Below are 19,506 nucleotides of genomic sequence, written 5' to 3' on the forward strand. Positions count from 1 at the left end.
AGCAATATAAACTAAATTCTAAAGGGGGTGCAGGAACAGAGGGACCTCTAGGCGTACATACACAAATCTTTGAAGGTGGCAGGTCAAGTTGAGAAGGCTGTTAAGAAAGCATATGGGATCCTGGGCTTTATTAATAGATTAACGACCAAATTTGCACCCCAATACGCCAACATTTTCATGCACAAGTTCGAGCAGGACTTCTTCACTGCACAGGACCTCCAACCAACGCTATACACCAGATACATCGACGACATTTTCTTTCTATGGACCCACGGCGAAGAATCACTGAAGAGACTACACGATAACATCAACAAGTTCCATTCCACCATCAAGCTCACCATGGACTACTCCTCAGAATCAGTTTCTTTCTTGGACACACGAATCTCCATCAAAGACGGGCACCTTAGCACCTCACTCTACCGCAAGCCCACGGACAACCTCACGATGCTCCACTTCTCCAGCTTCCACCCTAACCACGTCAAAGAGGCCATCCCCTATGGACAGGCCCTGCGAATACACAGGGTCTGCTCAGACGAGGAGGAACGCGATGGACACCTACAGACGCTGAAAGACGCCCTCGTAAGAACGGGATACAACGCTCGACTCATCGATTGACAGTTCCGACGGGCCACAGCGAAAAATCGCATAGACCTCCTCAGAAGACTAACACGGGACGCAACCAACAAAGTACCCTTCGTCGTCCAGTACTTCCCCGGAGCGGAGAAACTACGCCATGTTCTCCGCAGCCTTCAACATGTCATCAATGACGACGAACACCTCGCTATGGCCATCCCCACACCTCCACTACTCACCTTTAAACAGCCACCCAACCTCAAACAGACTATCGTTCGCAGCAAATTACCCAGCTTTCAGGAGAACAGCGTCCACGACACCACACAACCCTGCCACGATAACCTCTGCAAAACAAGCCAGATTATCGACACAGATACCACCATCACACGAGAGGACACCACCCACCAGGTGCATGGTTCATACTCCTGTGACTCGGCCAACGTTGTCTACCTCATACGTTGCAGGAAAGGATGCCCCGGAGCATGGTACATTGGCGAGACCATGCAGACGCTGTGACAACGGATGAACGGACACCGCGCAACAATCACCAGACAGGAGGGATCCCTCCCAGTCGGGAACACTTCAGCAGTCAGGGACATTCAGCCACCGATCTTCGGGTAAGCGTACTCCAAGGCGGCCTTCGAGATACACGACAACGCAAAATCGTCGAGCAGAAATTGATAGCCAAGTTCCGCACCCATGAGGACGGCCTCAACCGGGATCTTGGGTTCATGTCACGCTACACGTAACCCCACCAGCGAACAAAAGCTATCTGTTTTTAATATAACGGGTCATTTGCTGGCTTTCTCTGCCTTCCGGATGTTTCTGCCTCTCTCTCTCTCTCTTTTTTTTTTCTGTTTGTTTTTTTTTGTTGACTGTATATTCGGGGGCTCTGTAGGTAACACCTCTCTGTCTGAACACTGTGATTGCCTTGGCAACGGGCAGTTGCAAAGACTATCTGTAATCACCATGTATTGTTCTGTGATTTATAAATGCGTAGGCTTCGAGGAGTTCCTGACATTTACCTGAGGAAGGAGGAAGCCTCCGAAAGCTTGTAAATTTCAAATAAAATCGTTGGACTATAACTTGGTGTTGTAAAATTGTTTACAATTGTCAACCCCAGTCCATCACCGGCATATCCACATCACCTTTATTAATAGAGGCAGAGAATACAAAAGCAAGGAAGTTATGCTAAACCTTTATAAAACACTGGTTCGGCCTCTGCTGGAGTATGGTGTTCAATTCTGGGCATCACACTTTAAGAAGGATGTCAAGGCCTTAGAGAGGGTGCTGAAGAGATTTACTAGAATGGTGTCAGGGAAGAGAGACCTCAGTCATGTGGAGAGATTGGAGAAGCTGGGGTTGTTCTCCTTAGAACAGAGACGGTCAAGGAGACATTTGATAGAGGTGTTCAAAATCATGAACGGTTTTGACAGAGTAAATAAGGAGAAACTGTTTCCAGTGGCAGAAGGGTCAGTAACCAGAGGACACATATTTAAAATGTTTGTCAAAAGTGCTAGAGGCAACATGAGGAAACCTTTTTTTAATGCAGTGAGTTGTAATGATCTGGAATGCACTGCCTGAAAGGGTGGTGGGAGCATATTCAATAGCAACTTTCAAAAGGGAACTGGAAAAATATTTGAAGGGAAAAAATTTACAGGGCTATGGGGGAAGAGCAGGGAATGGGACTAACTGAATAGTTCTTTCAAAGAGCCGGCACAGGCTCGATGGGCCGAATGGCCTCCTTCTGTGATGTACCTACTATGATAATATGGAGTCTCTAAGCGCACATACCTTTTAAAAATAAACCTGAGTCTTTACAAACACAAATTGATAGAGGTTGATTGCTATGATCAGTCAACAATTCTATTATCTTTGTATCATGCAATTACCAGGATGATAGAAGGTGAACTAGATGGACCGTGGTCTTTTTTTCATTCAGTAACTCCTATGCTCCTATCATGCCTGATTCTGCTACCCACATGCATCTCCAGCAGAGGTCGCTAAATAGTCATCTGGAGCCGGAACCCTGTCCATTATCCTCTTGCCTAACACACAGGTGCCAAAGCCAACTCTTATCACGGCCCTCACAATACCCTTGACTTAGATTAACGTATGACTGGGGCCCACTGAGTTATACCATCAAAGTGCTTTGAAGTTATAGATAGGATTTTGTGCTTTTTAAACAAAAATCCTTGTCACTGTAGAGCACTGAACAGCTACTCTCAAACTGTACATGGAAACTGCAGTCACTCATTATCATAAAGCTCTCATTCAGCACATAGATCCGCAGTGTGTCCAATACGGGTATAGGAAGGGATGCACCTCATTTCAACTTGCATTCAATTGCTGGACAGGTTTTTACTTTTCTTCCCCCATCAATTAATAATACGGCGTAAAGGAATACAGAGAACTTTCCGAAAATCACGCTCACTTTGAAGTAATTTCACTGCCTGAGAAATTCACATCACCCACAATTTGGCAAGAAACATTTTTTTTTTTAAAATGGCACTTGTGCAATTCACCACTGTGCCATTCAACTGACCCACGTTGAAATATATATCACAGCTAACCTATCGAAGAGACCAATCAGATATCAATTCCCTACCTTGCTTCATAGCGCCGTGAAGTCCTGATGCTGGCAGCCTCCGCAGCCTGTGTTTGCTGATTTGCACGAGCCCTTTCCCGGGCGTCCTTTTCAGAGTCGGGGAGGATTTCCCGTGCGCAGAGCTCTTCTTGACGAGCAAGTACCGACTTTTCACCATCGGCGGACTGGTAAGACTGTTCCTCCTCTCAGTCGGTGAGCTTGCAAAAAGAAATGGCACAACCGTAAATGCTCTGAAGAGATGGCGTACAGAACAGTCCATTTGACACCGTTCCTTCCCCTCTGGGCACAGGGCTGAAATCCAGCCCGGACTGAAAACCTCCCCTCTCCCAATGAAAGACGTTTCAGTAGTCTCACCCATTTCCTGGAGGGGATGAGCTGCATACAATTCAGCATAAATCTGGAGGTCCGACAGTGCAGCCACAGACAAAGGTAACATATCTCACTAAGCACAGGTCAAAAGAATAAAAAACAAGTGCAAATGCTGAAAATCTGAAATAGAAACAGACAAAATGTTAGAAACAGACAGCAGGTCAGTCAGCGTCCAGAATAGAAAAGAATTGGGGTGAGATCATTCAAGGGTCATTCAGATGATGACTGTACATTGCCAGCATTATCTGGTTTAAGATACTATTCAATCTCCAATGGCCACGCACACAGGAAGTAACGTGCAGTCTTTAGATGAAGCAAGATTAGAGGGTGGGGGATCAGGGCACGCAGAAAAATTAAGTTCTCATTTTAAAGTTACACATTCTGTCCTTATTTTGATGTCCTATCTCTGTAACCTCCTATACTCCTCCACCAACTCTGGCCTCTTGTGCATCCTCCATTCCCTTCGCCCCACCAATGGCAGCCATGCCTTCAGCCATCTCGGCCTGAAGCTCTGGCATTCCCTCCCTAAATCTCCACCTCTGTCCTCCTTATAGCCTATCTCTTTGGCAAAGCTTTTAATCACGCATCCTGTTGTTATCCCCTTCTTTGGCTCAATATTTGTCTGATTATGTGCAGCGCCTTATGACGCTTTACTTTGTTAAAGGTGCTATATAAATGCAAGTTGTTGTAACACTTTCACTTCTGCTGATTCATCACTGACTCCCAACACCCTCCTCCAGGATGGACCAGACCATTTGCAATTTTACCTTCCTGTTTGACCTTGAGCTGAGCTGTAAGCCCCACATCCTTTCCATCACCAAGACCACTTGCTTCCATCTCCACAATATCATTTGTCTCCAGCCAGGCTCAGCTCCTCTGCTCCTGAATCCCCCTCCAGACTCAACTATTCCAATGCTCTCCTTGCTGGTCTCTCATTCTCCACCATCCACAAACTCCAACTCCCTTCCTGGCTCAATGTCTGTATCCTTAGGCCAATTTATGGAGTGCCTTGTGATAGTTCATTATATTAACGCGTTATATAAGTACAGGTTGTTCTTGTAGTTCAAAGCAGGTGTCCTTCATATAGTTGATGACGAAACTCTGAGCTGACGACATCCGCTTGAAGGTCATATATCTAGGGCTTAGTGCCTATGATTGGATTGTGGTGTGTGGGGGGTTAACCACCACATTGAGTATGCTGTGGTCATCAGAGTGGCAATACACTTGCAGTGAACTAGAGGAGGCAGCCAGGATCCTACAAAATGAGTTGGGACAAAAATATGTCTGTGGGCTGCACAATGGCAGGCATAACTTAACATGTAGCATAACTTAACATGTAGTGTGAGGTACTGTCCGAAAAAAAATGAGCAATATCCACACCCTATCAGTGTTGTCTAATACGTTAACCACTAGCCACATGTGGCTCATTGGGAATCCATATGTGGCTAATTGCATTTCAGAATAGTAAATAAAAATGAGTAATAGACACCTTCCTTGGGCATGTGATCTCATTACTCATATTCACACGGTTTCTGCATGTGTACTTTAAACTTTTTGTGCATTTATTAGTAAAATGGTAAGATGAAAAGCAGAGTGTGTGAGTGTTCTTTCTTGTGAGTGCTTTACTTCAGTGATAACTAAATGGTGATAGATGCTTGTTTGGTAAATATACACATGAAGTACATTTAGCTGTATTGTGCGTAAGACCTTTTCCACTAAAATTAGTGCATGCGGCTAAAACAGTGCCGCTGTAGCTACCTCCGTGGTTAGTCAATGATTTCTACTGGACAACACTGGGATATGAAGAGTCAAAATTGCCAAAGGTTCTTAGGAGATTGAACATATTAAGAGCACAATCACTAAACTAAACAAAATACAGAACAGAATCAGGAACATGACTTTAAATTTCAATTTGACTCAATGGTAGCATCCTCACCAAAATATTACCTCAATTTGAACCATGACAAAAAGATTAGAATTCCTAAATTCAAACTAAGGTCGGAGATCAGGAAGTGACGTACACACCTGGAATGGACTACTGAGATAGCAGACACAAAAATTCTGGAATCATTTAAGAAACAGATGCTGCATTGGTGCGTGGGGGTCACTGCTGGTTCATTGTGGATGGATAAGCTAAGGTGGGCCAACTGGTCTTCCTCATGCACATTTATCTTGTGAGATACATAAAACACACACACACACTCCACTGTAAATTGTACTGCTGCAGTAGCAGGGAATCCAGCATCGAGGAACTTGCTGATGCTTCAATAACTCATTGCTAACCTCTCGTGGTAATAACCTGGTACTGCAGTATTACTACAGAAACATGAGTAGCCATTCAGCCTCTCGAGCCTGCTCCGCCATTCAATGAGATTATGGCTGATCTGTATGCTAACTCCGTTTACCCACCTTGGCTCCATATTCCTTAATACCCTTGGCTAGCAAATATCTATCGATCTCAGATTTAAAATTATTAATTGAGCTAGGATCCACTGCTCTTTGAGAGAGAGTTCCACACTTCTACCACCTTTTGCGTGAACTTCTCTCCTGAACGGACTGGCTGATTTTAAGGATATGTCCCCTTCTCCTAGACTCCCCCACCAGTGGAAAAAGTTTCTCTCTATCTACCCCATCAATTCCTTTCAAAATCCTAAAATCCTCAATCAAATCACCCCTTAGTCTACTATATTCCAAGGAATACAAGCCTATTTTATGTAATCTCTCCTCATAATTTAACCCTTGGAGCCCTGAATACACATGGTGGATCTGCGCTGCACTCCTTCCAAGGCCAATATATCCTAAGATGTGTTGCCCAGAGTGGTACAGAGTACTCCAGATGTAGTCTAACCAGGGCTTTGTATAGTTGTAGCAAAACTTCCTCCCTTCATATTCTAGACATAAAGGCTAACATTCCATTAGCCTTTTTCATTATTTTTTGTACCTGACCACTATATTTTAATGATCTGTATACAGTACCAGAGATCCCTGAAAATGACTGAAAACATTTGATTTATTTAAAAACGTTTTTTTGAGGGGGGGGGGGGGGGGGGAGGACGGAGAAGAGGAGTGGATACCGCTTAGCAAGAATTCTTACCTCTATTATTTAACAAAAATTTTGGTTGTTCGAACTTAGTAGTGGCTGATTTAAATGGGAAGTTTTACAATGAGGAATTTTATAATCTGATCGGTTTTAGGTTTCCTTCTTTTTTTTGGCTGGATTTGTTTGAAATATTTTTGCTGACGCCATACTTGGATTAGCTGCCTGTGATAAACCTACTGGCCTTCACCATGTGAGGGATGCATTAAACCAGGGAATGTGAGCTTGTCTTTTGGTGCTGTGTTAATTCAGTGCCCTCATACTGACCACCTCAAAACTGTTCCAGGCCAACTCTCCCTATTTAAATAAAAACACTTGGAAAGAAAAAAAGTGTAACCACCATTATCTGCATCCAAGGATCTGCTTTTCTGATTATCCAGTAGATTTCTGTAATGATCTGCCTGAAAGGGTGGTGGAAGCAGATTCAACAGTAACTTTCAAAAGAGAATTGGATAAATACTTGAAAATGAAAAATTTGCAGGGCTATGGGAAAAGAGCGGGGTAGTGGGACTAATTGGATAGCTCTTTCAAAGAGCCAGCACAGGCATGATGGGCTGAATGGCCTCCTTCCATGCTGTATGGTTCTATGATTCCAGGGTACATTGCAGGGTCTCAGCAATCACACTTTAGTTGGGTACCAGGATTTGGGCCGGGGAATAGGTGAGATGACATGATTGTGTGTCACACCAGAAAACCTAGGATGGTTACAGCACAGGAGGCCACTTGGCCCATCGAGCCCATGCCAGCTCTTGTAAGAGCAATTCAGTTAGTCCCAATCCCCCCCAAATTTTTTCCCTTTAATTATTTATCTAATTCCTTTTTGAAAGCCATGATTGAACCTGTTTCCAGCATCCTTTCAGACAGCACATTCCACGTCATAACTACTTGCTGCGTTGCAAAGTTTTTCTTCATGTCGCCTTTGGTTCTTTTGCCAATCATCTTAAATCTGCCTTCTGGTTCTCAACCCTTCCGCCAATGGGAACAGTTTCTCTTTATTTACTTTATCTAAATCCTACATGATTTTGAACTCTTCTATCAAATCTCCTCTTAACCTTCCTTGCTCTAAGGAGAACAACCCCATCTTCTCTAGTCTATCCACGTAACTGAAGTGCCTCATCCCTGGAATCATTCTAGTAAATCTTTTCTGTACCCTCTCTAAGGCCTTCACATCCTTCCTAAAATGCAGTGCCCAGAATTGGACACAATACTCCAGCTGTGGCCTAACCCGTGTTTGATAAAGGTTCAACGTAACTTCCTTGCTTTTGTAATCTATGCCTCTATTTATAAAGCCCAGGATCCCGTATGCTTTTTTAACCTGTCCTGCCACCTTCAAAGATTTGTGCACATATACCCCCAGATCTCTCTGTTCCTGCACCCCCTATAAATTTTACCATTTAGTTTATACTGCCTCTCCTATTCTTCCTACCAAAATGTATCACTTCGCACTTCTCGGTGTTAAATTTCATCTGACATGAGTCCGCCCATTCCACCAGCCTGTCTATGTCCTCTTGAAGTCTATCACTAACCTCCTCACTGTTTACTACAATTCCAAGGCAATTGTGGGCAAGAGAGAAAGTGGGGGTTGACTATGTGAATTAGGGTGGGACAGAATGGGTGGGCGGGAGGGAGTTGAAATATGGGACGGGGATTAGGAAAGAGTAGATGGGATAGGTACTTGGCGAATCATTCACTGACTGATTTTTAGTGAATAGATTTATTTTTTAAAACAGCAAATGGTTTTTGGTAAATTGACTGTTGGTGAATGGACATTTTAGACAATTAGCATGCTTCACTCCTGATAAATACTTGCTGAGTCAAAGACCTTTGTCCCGAAATTTCCTGATGGTGCTTACGCAAACATTTATGCCAAGTCCTGCTCCGATCTTGCAGACAGGAACATACTCTGAAATTTCCTATGGAACTTATTTGCCTTCGTAAAACAAGTGCAAATTCAGCACCACCATTTGTTGCCCATTTGTGTTACAACTGTAGATACTTCATGAACTATGTTTAAAATTGTGTGCACCCCTCAGAAAATAAAGGCTCATTTGCTGGTTAGCGGACTTTTATTTATAAAATCAGGAAGCTTGCACGTATGGCGTGTGAAATGAAGAACTCTGATGCTTCACTGCAGCAGTGCTACATCATTTAGTGGTCTGGCAAGAACCACTAAAACGTACATAATGATGGGAAGGATGCGTGAATCGCAGTTAAATCTGGGCTTGAACTCTCAGTTGTCTGGTTCAGAACTCTGAAATTTCATCACCAGGTCTGCTGGAGAGGAATGTATTTCTGGTTTAGCCTCCCATTCCTGCAACTGAAAAGGCAGCGGCTCCACTGCTACGTCCAGTAACAGACTATTTTAAAAATTGAATTCAAATTCTCAAACTGCCATGTTCATGATATTCAGAGAACTCATGTTCTGTGGATTATTAGTCCAGACCTCTGGATTACTAGTCCAGTAACATAACCATTAATCTACCATACCCATACAATATTTCAATTTGATTGATACTAAACACACACTGGGGGAGCTTATTCATTAACGGCTGATCAGGTTAGAGACCAAAATCCTGGCATTGTTTGTTGGAAGGCTAGTGAAGGAGCTGCAGATATTGTGGCTCTGGTATTCTGGTTTCCTGAAGAGTTCTCCCTGTACATTACAAATGACAATCAAGAGATCTGCCCAACAAAAGTTAAATCGATTATAATTAGCTTATACTAAGGCAGAGTGCAGCACATAGAAGTGCAACGTTCACACTGGAAACGTGCGCATTCATAACACACAGAACAGTACTTTTCCCCAATAATCCATAAAATAAAATTAAGTTTACAAATTCACAGAACAGTTGATACATCATAGCTGTTTCTCCCCCACTTAAGAAATTAAATATCCAATAATTTGAATTGAGCAACTTATATAACAGCACCAAGTGGGAATTTAATGCTCGAAAAAACTGAATCATCAGATAAATTTGAATTACAACTTTGAATTAAGAGGAGTAGACTGTAATCTACTTCAGATAAAGATCCTTAACATTATAAATTTAATCAAAGATGCCATCGTGTATGTGAAGTGCCCTCACCAGCATATCTATTGTGACAACCATGAAGAAAAAAGCTTCCAGAGATGGAAGCAACAAGGTCAGACATTATTTAAAATAGCACTGCTCCGTTAGTAGCAGATAATTACTCCCACACAGCTATTATCTGCTACTAACGGAGCAGTGCTATTTTAAATAACCTTGTTGTTGGCTAAAAGAATCTCTTCTAAGCCTTTTAAATGATTTGTTTTTAAATGACTTCCCATTCTTTGATCCAGGGAAGTGCTGACGGAGAAATACCCCTTGCTCCCACTATTCCTATCCAATAACTCCCTCTTACCTATTATACTGCACACAACCATCTGGTTATTCCGAACAACAGCAACAACTTGCATTTATATAGCACCTTTAACGTAGTAAAACATCCCAAGGTGCTTCACATTAAAATACACTTCTTTCAAATCGCAGCAGTGAAGCTGTTATAAGGTCCAAGGCAAAGACTTACCTCAAACCTCCCTTTCGCCTGATAATTTTGGTTCTGCTCTTCACTTTGTAATGAGAAGATCCAGACACGCTGAATGTCTTCTTAGGGACGTCAGTGGCACACTCGGCCCTTTTCATTGCTACGGGTCGCATCCGATGCCCTGAAGGTCCTGTCTCGTAGGAGTCCTGTGATTTCCACTGGTACAGCGACTTTGAAGGGGACACTGTCTCTGTTGCTTTCCAGCAGTACTTGTTCGATGAGGCTCCTCTCTTGTGACAGCACCCGGCCTTTTTGTGTCTTCCTGCAGATTTGAGCTCCAGGCCTGGATTCAGTGTTGTACCATCGTCTCCAGCAACACATTTTGCGCCACTTTTAACCAACTTTGGGGAGACAGACTTCCGACTCATCTCGCCAGACCTCATGGATTGGTTAGACTTGGCGGTGTTTGAAACCCAAACATACTTTGCTTTCCTGCCTTTGGACACTCTGCTGCAAACAGAAGTGTTATTCCTTTGTTTCTTAAGTACTTTAAGTGGCAAAGGGGCTTTTGATTTCAAAGAGCCTCCGACCACGCGCGTTGTTTGAGACTGGGAAGTGCTGACAGAGACTGGTTCTCTGGCTGACTTCAAAGTCTCATTCTGGCATCCACATAACCTAGAAACCACACCGACATCTGGTACTTTCTGCCATGTATATTTAGATCTTTTAATTGGGGAGGAACCAAATGGCACTTGGTCTAAAGAATTCGAGACATTCTGAAGTTTTCCTAATGTTACACCATCATTCTCGGTGTGCTTGTCCAACTCAGCAATTTTATGCATTACGGAGGCTTTCTGTAACTTGCTCGTTGATGCCTCAGGACCTGCATGGGCACTATCACTTGACTCAACAACCTGCTGGAATTTACCTGCTCCCTGTGCAGTCTCACCAGCAACGCAGTGAGATTTACCCTTCATGGAGGCTTTCTGAAGCTTGCACACTGATGTCTCGGGATCTGCGCTGACACATGGACTTGGCTCAACGTGTTGGATTTTACCCGATCCACGCACCATCACGCCACGACAGCTGGAAGGAATGCTTGCCTCAGTTCTTCCCGCCACTGCAGCGGGCATTTGCTTTTCCACATTAAGTGCTTGTCCTTCCTCTTCCTGCTTCCTCGCACTTTTCAGGGTAGACCCTTCTGCAGAGAGAGATGTCATGGCACCTATTCCGTCCATCCTTCTGGCCATTTTCACTTTGTCTAGCTTTTCCTTCAGTGCTAACAGCTTATTGTTTTTCATTGCAAGCTCAGAATTCAGGGCTAACAAAGACTGTGCTTTTGGAGATGCCTGAACTGTTCTGTATGACTTGCCTCCCAAGCGCTCTGGCATGCTGACGCTCAGCACGCATTTGCCAACACTGTTCGACTCCTGGCTGCTAGCAGGCGTTACCTTGCCTTGAGAAACATTAGCAGGTGCCTCACCACTAGTGCTAACTGGCTTCTTATTGACCAGCGAGTACTTTGTCCGCCAAGAGCTGCTAGCTTGTGACCCGTGATGCCCAGGAACTTTCTGGGAGCAGACGGATGTGAATTTAGGGTTGCTACTAGTCCATGACCCTTGCCTGTGTGAATTACAAGGTTCCGGTATCTTTGCCGTAGCTGCAGGCACATCTCCATGGACATTCTTGTGGTTAGTAATAAGAGCTGTGGGGTTGAAGAGAAAAACAAAGAAGGAATTAGTTTGAAATGATTGCACCAATACTTTTACTGGGGCAGCAGACTGTTATAGAAAGGCTTACGACTATATGGGCTTTATCACACTTTTCAGATATGTCTCAACACACTGCACATATAATCAATGGAAGTGCAGTGACTGTTATTCTGTAAGCAAAGACACAGTAACCACATTGCACAAAGTCCCAAACAGCAAATGAGATGAATGACTAGTTGAGAGATTCCATTGTTTTTTTTATTCGTTCATGGGATGTGGGCATCGCTGGCGAGGCCCGCATTTATTGCCCATCCCTAATTGCCCTTTAGAAGGTGGTGGTGAGCCGCCTTCTTGAACCGCTGCAGTCCGTGTGGTGAAGGTTCTCCCACAGTGCTGTCAGGAAGGGAGTTCCAGGATTTTGACCCAGCGACGATGAAGGAACGGCAATATATTTCCAAGTCGGGATGGTAAGTGACTTGGAGGGGAACGTGTAGGTGGTGTTGTTCCCATGTACCTGCTGCTCTTGTCCTTCTAGGTGGTAGAGGTCGCAGGTTTGTGAGGTGCTGTCGAAGAAGCCTTGGCAAGTTGTTGCAGTGCATTCTGTGCTCATTCAAATAGCTCATTGCAATCCCATCGGAGTCATCAAGTTATGGGTTTCAAGCACAGATGAAAGTTTCCCAACATTACAACAGTGACTATACTTTAAAAGTAATTCAATAACTGTGAAGCGCTTCAGGACATCCTGAGGAATTGAAAGGCGCTATAGAATCATAGAATGGTTACAGCACAGAAAGCAGCCATTCGGCCTATCGAGCCTAGGCCAGCTCTTTGTCAGAGCAATCCAGTTAGTCCCATTCCCCTGCTCTTTCCCCGTAGCCCTGTAATTTTTTTCCCTATATAAAAGCAAGTTCTTTCTTTCCACATCAGTGACAGCCTAATTATGTGCTCAAGTCCTTAAGTGGGGCTTGGACTAATAACCTCGTGACTCAAAGATGAGAGTGCTACAAAATGAGCCAAGCGGACAGGGACTGTCAGCTGTCTGGAAGGGAACAGAAAGCACGCAACAGTTTGGCTCAGTGGTAGCACTCTCACCTGAGTCAGAGGTTGTGAGTTCAAGCACCACTCCAGAGACCTGGGTACATAATCTAAGCTGACACTCTAATGCAGTGCTGAGGGAGCATGCAATGTTGGAGATGCTATTTTCCAGACATTAAACCGAGGTCCTGCCAGCCCTCTCAAGTGGACATTGTGTTCTGGCCAACATTTATCTCTCGGCCAACACCAAGAACAGAGTATTTGGTCATTTATTTCATTGCTGTTTGTGGGTCATGGCTCTGCACTAATTGGCTGCTGTGTGTTTCAGAAAATCTTACAGCACAGAAAAAGGTCATTCAGCCCATCATGCCTGTGCTGGCGCTTTGAAAGAGCGATCCAATTAGTCCCATTGGCAGAAGGGTCAAGAATCAGTGGGCATAGATTTAAGGTGATTGGCAAAAGAACAAAAGGTGACATGAGGAAAAACATTTTTACACAGCGAGTGGTTAGCATCTGGAATGCACCGCCAGAGCGGGTGGTGAAGGCAGATTCAATCATGGCCTTCAAAACGGAAGTGGATAAGTACTTGAAAGGAAAAGATCTGCAGGGCTATGGGGAGAGAGTGGGGGAGTGAGACTGGCTGGATTGCTCTTGCATAGAGCCGGCGCGGACTTGATGGGCCGAATGGCTGTAACCTTTCAATGATTCTAAATATACACTTAACAGCAGCACTTACAGCAAAACCTTCCGAGTTAGCCAGATAATCCAAAACATGTTACACTTTTGAGCTCAGGCTTTTTCTCGGTTGATCAGACCTTAATCGAATTAAAGTATCTGTTCTAACAACCACTCTTTGTACCCTTTTTCCCAGCCCTGTTATGTGACAATTCGCATGTTTCATAGTTAGATTACGTAGTTATCATTCAACACTGATTTGATTGTCCTATTCTTGAAGCACACAGATCCATAACTCCCTTACTTGCTACACTCCCTAACTTTCCAGATCAGTGATCTTTCTCAGGCAGGTTTTTAATCTTCAAGGCTTGAATAAACAAAGAAAGCTTCTCTGCTGCAGAATGTGTCAACTAAGGCTGGAATATCTTTTAATTAGGTTTACTGTCTAAACTGATCATTGCTTTTCACTGTATTCTATATTAAACATACATTCAACCAAAATAAAGCAAGCCTGTCTTATGATTATAAAGAGTAGGACCTCAAAGGTAGTAATCTCAGGATTGCTACCAGTGCCACGGGCTAGTCAGAGTAGGAATGACAGGATAGCTAGGATGAATACGTGGCTTGAGAGATGGTGCAAGAGGGAGGGATTCAAATTCCTGGGCCATTGGAACCGGTTCTGGGGGAGGTGGGACCAGTACAAATTGGACGGTCTGCATCTGGGCAGGACTGGAACCAATGTCCTAGGGGGAGTGTTTGCTAGTGCTGTTGGGGAGGGTTTAAACTAATGTGGTAGGGGGATGGGAATCGATGCAGGAAGTCAGTGGGAAATAAAGTGGTGACAGAAACAAAAGGCAGTAAGGGAGAGTGTACAGAACATGACCGGACAGATGGTCTGAGAAAGCAGGGCAAAGACCAAGGGAAGTCTAGATTAAACTGCATTTATTTCAATGCAAGAAGTCTGATGGGCAAGGCAGATGAACTCAGGGCATGGATGGGTACATGGGACTGGGATGTTATAGCTATTACTGAAACATGGCTAAGGGAGGGGCAGGACTGGCAGCTCAATGTTCCAGGGTACAGATGCTATAGGAAAGATAGAGCAGGAGGTAAGAGAGGAGGGGGAGTTGCGGTCTTGATTAGGGAGAACATCACGGCAGTAGTGAGAGGGGATATATCCGAGGGTTCGCCCACTGAGTCTATATGGGTAGAACTGAAAAATAAGAAGGGAGAGATTACTTTGATAGGATTGTACTACAGACCCCCAAATAGTCAACGGGAAATTGAGGAGCAAATATGTAAGGAGATTACAGACAGCTGCAAGAAAAATAGGGTGGTAATAGTAGGGGACTTTAACTTTCCCAACATTGACTGGGATAGCCATAGCATTAGGGGCTTGGATGGAGAGAAATTTGTTGAGTGTATTCAGGAGGAATTTCTCATTCAGTATGTGGATGGCCCGACTAGAGAGGGGGCAAAACTTGACCTCCTCTTGGGAAATAAGGAAGGGCAGGTGACAGAAGTGTTAGTGAGGGATCACTTTGGGACCAGTGATCATAATTCCATTAGTTTTAAGATAGCTATGGAGCAGGATAGGTTTGGCCCAAAAGTTAAAATTCTAAATTGGGGAAAGGCCAATTTTGATGGTATTAGAAAGGAACTTTCAGAAGTTGATTGGGAGAGTCTGTTGGCAGGCAAAGGGACGTCTGGTAAGTGGGAGGCTTTCAAAAGTGTGTTAACCAGGGTTCAGGGTAAGCACATTCCTTATAAAGTGAAGGGCAAGGCTGGTAGAAGTAGGGAACCTTGGATGACTCGGGAGATTGAGGCCCTAGTCAGAAAGAAGAAGGAGGCATATGACATGCATAGGCAGCTGGGATCAAGTGGATCCCTTGAAGAGTATAGAGATTGCCGGAGTAGAGTTAAAGAGAGAAATCAGGAGGGCAAAAAGGGGACATGAGATTGGTTTGGCAGATAAGGCAAAGGAGAATCCAAAGAGCTTCTACAAATACATAAAGGGCAAAAGAGTAACTAGGGAGTAAGTAGGGCCTGTTAAGGATCAACAAGGTCATCTATGTGCGGAACCACAAGAGATGGGTGAGATCCTGAATGAATATTTCACATCGGTATTTATGGTTGAGAAAGGCATGGATGTTAGGGAACTTGGGGAAATAAATAGTGATGTCTTGAGGAGTGTACATATTACAGAGAGGGAGGTGCTGGAAGTTTTAACGCGCATCAAGGTGGATAAATCTACGGGACCTGATGAAATGTATCCCAGGACGTTATGGGAGGTTAGGGAGGAAATTGCGGGTCCCCTAGCAGAGATATTTGAATCATCCACCGCTACAGGTGAGGTGCCTGAAGATTGGAGGGTAGCAAATGTTGTGCCTTTGTTTAAGAAGGGCGGCAGGGAAAAGCCTGGGAACTACAGACCGGTGAGCCTGACATCTGTAGTGGGTAAGTTGTTAGAGGGTATTCTGAGGGACAGGATCCACAGGCATTTGGAGAGGCAGGGACTGATTAGGAACAGTCAGCATGGTTTTGTGAGAGGAAAATCATGTCTCACGAATTTGATTGAGTTTTTTGAAGGGGTAACCAAGAAGATAGATGAGGGCTGTGCAGTAGACATGGTCTACATGGACTTCAGCAAAGCCTTTGACAAGGTACCGCATAGTAGGTTGTTACATAAGGTTAAAACTCATGGGATCCAAGGTGAGGTAGCCAATTGGATACAAAATTGGCTTGACGACAGAAGACAGAGGGTGGTTGTAGAGGGTTGTTTTTCAAACTGGATGCCTGTGTCCAGCGGTGTGCCTCAGGGATCGGTGCTGGGTCCGCTGTTATTTGTTATTTATATTAATGACTTGGATGAGAATTTAGGAGGCATGGTTAGTAAGTTTGCTGATGACACCAAGATTGGTGGCATTGTGGACAGTGAAGAAGGTTATCTAGGATTGCAACGGGATCTTGATAAATTGGGCCAGTGGGCCGATGAATGGCAGATGGAGTTTAATTTAGATAAATGTGAGGTGATGCATTTTGGTAGATCGAATCGGGCCAGGATCTACTCCGTTAATGGTAGGACGTTGGGGAGAGTTATAGAACAAAGAGATCTAGGAGTACAGGTTCATAGCTCCTTGAAAGTGGAGTCACAGGTGGGTAGGGTGGTGAAGAAGGCATTCGGCATGCTTGGTTTCATTGGTCAGAACATTGAATGCAAGAGTTGGGATGTCTTGTTGAAGTTGTACAAGACATTAGTAAGGCCACACTTGGAATACTGTGTACAGTTCTGGTCACCCTATTATAGAAAGGATATTATTAAACTAGAAAGAGTGCAGAAAAGATTTACTAGGATGCTACCGGGACTTGATGGTTTGACTTATAGGGAGAGGTTAGACAGACTGGGACTTTTTTCCCTGGAGAGTAGGAGGTTTAGGGATGATCTTATAGAAGTCTATAAAATAATGAGGGGCATAGATAAGGTCGATAGTCAAAATCTTTTCCCAAAGGTAGGGGAGTCTATAACGAGGGGGGCATAGATTTAAGGTGAGAGGGGATAGATACAAAAGGGTCCAGAGGGGCAATTTTTTCACTCAAAGGGTGGTGAGTGTCTGGAACGAGCTGCCAGAGGCAGTAGTAGAGGCGGGTACAATTTTGTCTTTTAAAAAGCATTTGGACAGTTACATGGGTAAGATGGGTATAGAGGGATATGGGCCAAGTGCAGGAAATTGGGACTAGCTTAGTGGTATAAACTGGGCGACATGGACATGTTGGGCCGAAGGGCCTGTTTCCATGTTGTAACTTCTATGATTACACTTTCATTCTTCTAATAGAGACTCACACAACAGGCAAAAGCTAACGGTTAATATAATAAGAAATCAATAGCAGTACCATACTAGCAGACTTCAAGACAGTCTGATTAACTCGTTCCTTATGCAATGAAGTACTTTTGAAGGGTAGTGGCTGTTGTAATTTAGGAAACACGGCAGCCAATTTGCCACAGTCCCACAAACACAGTAATGAAATAAATGTCCAGATAATCTGATTTTTAGTGATGTAGGTTGAGGGATAAATATTGACTAGGAACCTGCTCTTCCGCCAATAGTGCCATGGGATCTTTTACATCCACCTGAGGACAGACAGGGCCTCAGTTTAACGTCTCATCCAAAAGACGGCGCCTCCAACAGTGCAGCACTCCCTCAGTACTGCACTGGAGTGTCAGCCTAGATTCTGTGCTTAAGTCTCTGGAATGGGACTTGAACCCACAACCTTCTGACTCAGGTGAGATTGCTACCACTGAGCCACGGCTGACACCCGTGTAGTTCCAATTGGGGTAATGAATCAGCTGTGCCATCGAGTATGCTTAACCTGGGAAATAGGAGTCTCCACATGCACTATTCTTCTGCACAACCAAGACATATTCACCTGTCTGTGAGGATCCCCCTGGGTGGGTATGGAACACCTCCTAGTGCAGCCTGACCTGCCTGGCATCTATCCCTCTGTTGGTCTTCCTCCAACAACAAAAAAAAAAAATCGGAAGCAGGAATTTCCATTGGGAAAAATATTGGTGGCACTCCAGGTGGTGGTTTAAAAAAAAAGCAGCTTCAGAAAATTGCTACAAAGGCTCATGACAACTTAAGTGGCAGAAAATATAGTTTAAAAAAAAGGAACAAAAATGTTGCAGAAATGGCCTTACAGCAGTTGAATAAATCTTCTTACTGGGCCCATTAAATTTACTTACATGCACACCTCAGTGCCCGTTATATATGGGCAGGATTACAATTTTGCACTGTACCAATGTAATGGCCATAAAATGACCTGGGTGGGTGGGGGGCGGGCGGGTGTAATGGCGTCATTCCCACTGCTTTAAGGGGGAGTTCCTGTATCTATCTGACATGCATATCAGGCACAAATGGGAAATAACTGGCACAAAAACTAGCCTCATCGACTGGAATAGGAAAGGTTAATCCTTAGAATAATTTCAAGTTAAACCACAACTTCAGGACAAGAGGGCATATTGAGACTGATATCAGGAAGTACATTTTCACACAAAAAGTCTTTAATGCCTGGAATGTCCACCCATCTCGGCTGGTGGAAGCAAAAAGTGGAATCACTGAAAAGGCAGCTAAAGGTTGTGGGTAAGATTGGAGATCATAAGTTTCTATGGAATGATGAGCTAGGTGGGCCGAATGGCCTCATTCATTTGCACTTATCTCGTTGATTAAATCATGGATAATGACCCTCGCACTTCCACTCCACGGTACAGTGCCTGGGAGTTCCAGTGTCCCAAGCCACCATACTGCCAAGCACGAAGACACAATTTTATTGAGCTCAATATTCCATTCTGTCAATGACTAACAAGAATAACACAAATCCCAGAGCTCAAAATGATAATGTCACTTAGCGGTCCTGCAGTTATGTCACTGCTCTGTCAACGAAATCTAAAACGGCTACACATTATGCCAGCATACTGGAACTAGTCTGTAGAAAGCCAATGTGCGTGTAGAACTCAAAACCCTTCTGATCCAGTGGCAAGTGTTACCAGCTGAGCCAGTTACGCTGTTGATGCTGTGCTGTTCAAGCTCTCTCCTCTCTACTTAGCCATATCAGAAATTGAGTTTTGAAGAAGTGACCAATTGGACAGATAAAAAAAGAACTTGCATTTATATATTTTCATGACTTCAGGACGTCCCAAAGCGCTTTACAACTAATAAAATACTTTTGAAGAGTAGTCACTGTTGTAATGCAGGACATGCGGCTGCCAATTTGCATACAGGAAGTTTCCACAAACAGCAATGAAATAAATAACCAGATGAGCTGTTTTAATGATGTTGTGGTTGAGGGATAAATATTGCCAAGGACATCGGGGAGAACTCCACTGGGGCCTGTGTCCTGGCGAATCGAATAACTAGTGCTGAATATCGGGCTTT

At 44.0% G+C, this 19,506-nt stretch overlaps 1 protein-coding gene across 1 annotated transcript in view; it reads right to left on the bottom strand.

Annotated features, from left to right (window-relative positions):
* Positions 1–19,506, bottom strand: part of zc3h3 (zinc finger CCCH-type containing 3) — a 260,428-nt gene that overhangs the window by 236,076 nt on the left and 4,846 nt on the right. Inside the window, exons 2-3 of the mRNA XM_067978747.1 lie at positions 10,197–11,859; positions 3,182–3,378 (exon numbers count right to left, since the gene is read on the bottom strand). Of these exons, the coding sequence (XP_067834848.1) occupies positions 3,182–3,378; positions 10,197–11,859 (1,860 nt within the window). The remainder of the gene's footprint in view (positions 1–3,181; positions 3,379–10,196; positions 11,860–19,506) is intronic.

This window comes from Heptranchias perlo, chromosome 3 (genome assembly GCF_035084215.1).
Source record: "Heptranchias perlo isolate sHepPer1 chromosome 3, sHepPer1.hap1, whole genome shotgun sequence".
NCBI lineage: Eukaryota > Metazoa > Chordata > Chondrichthyes > Hexanchiformes > Hexanchidae > Heptranchias > Heptranchias perlo.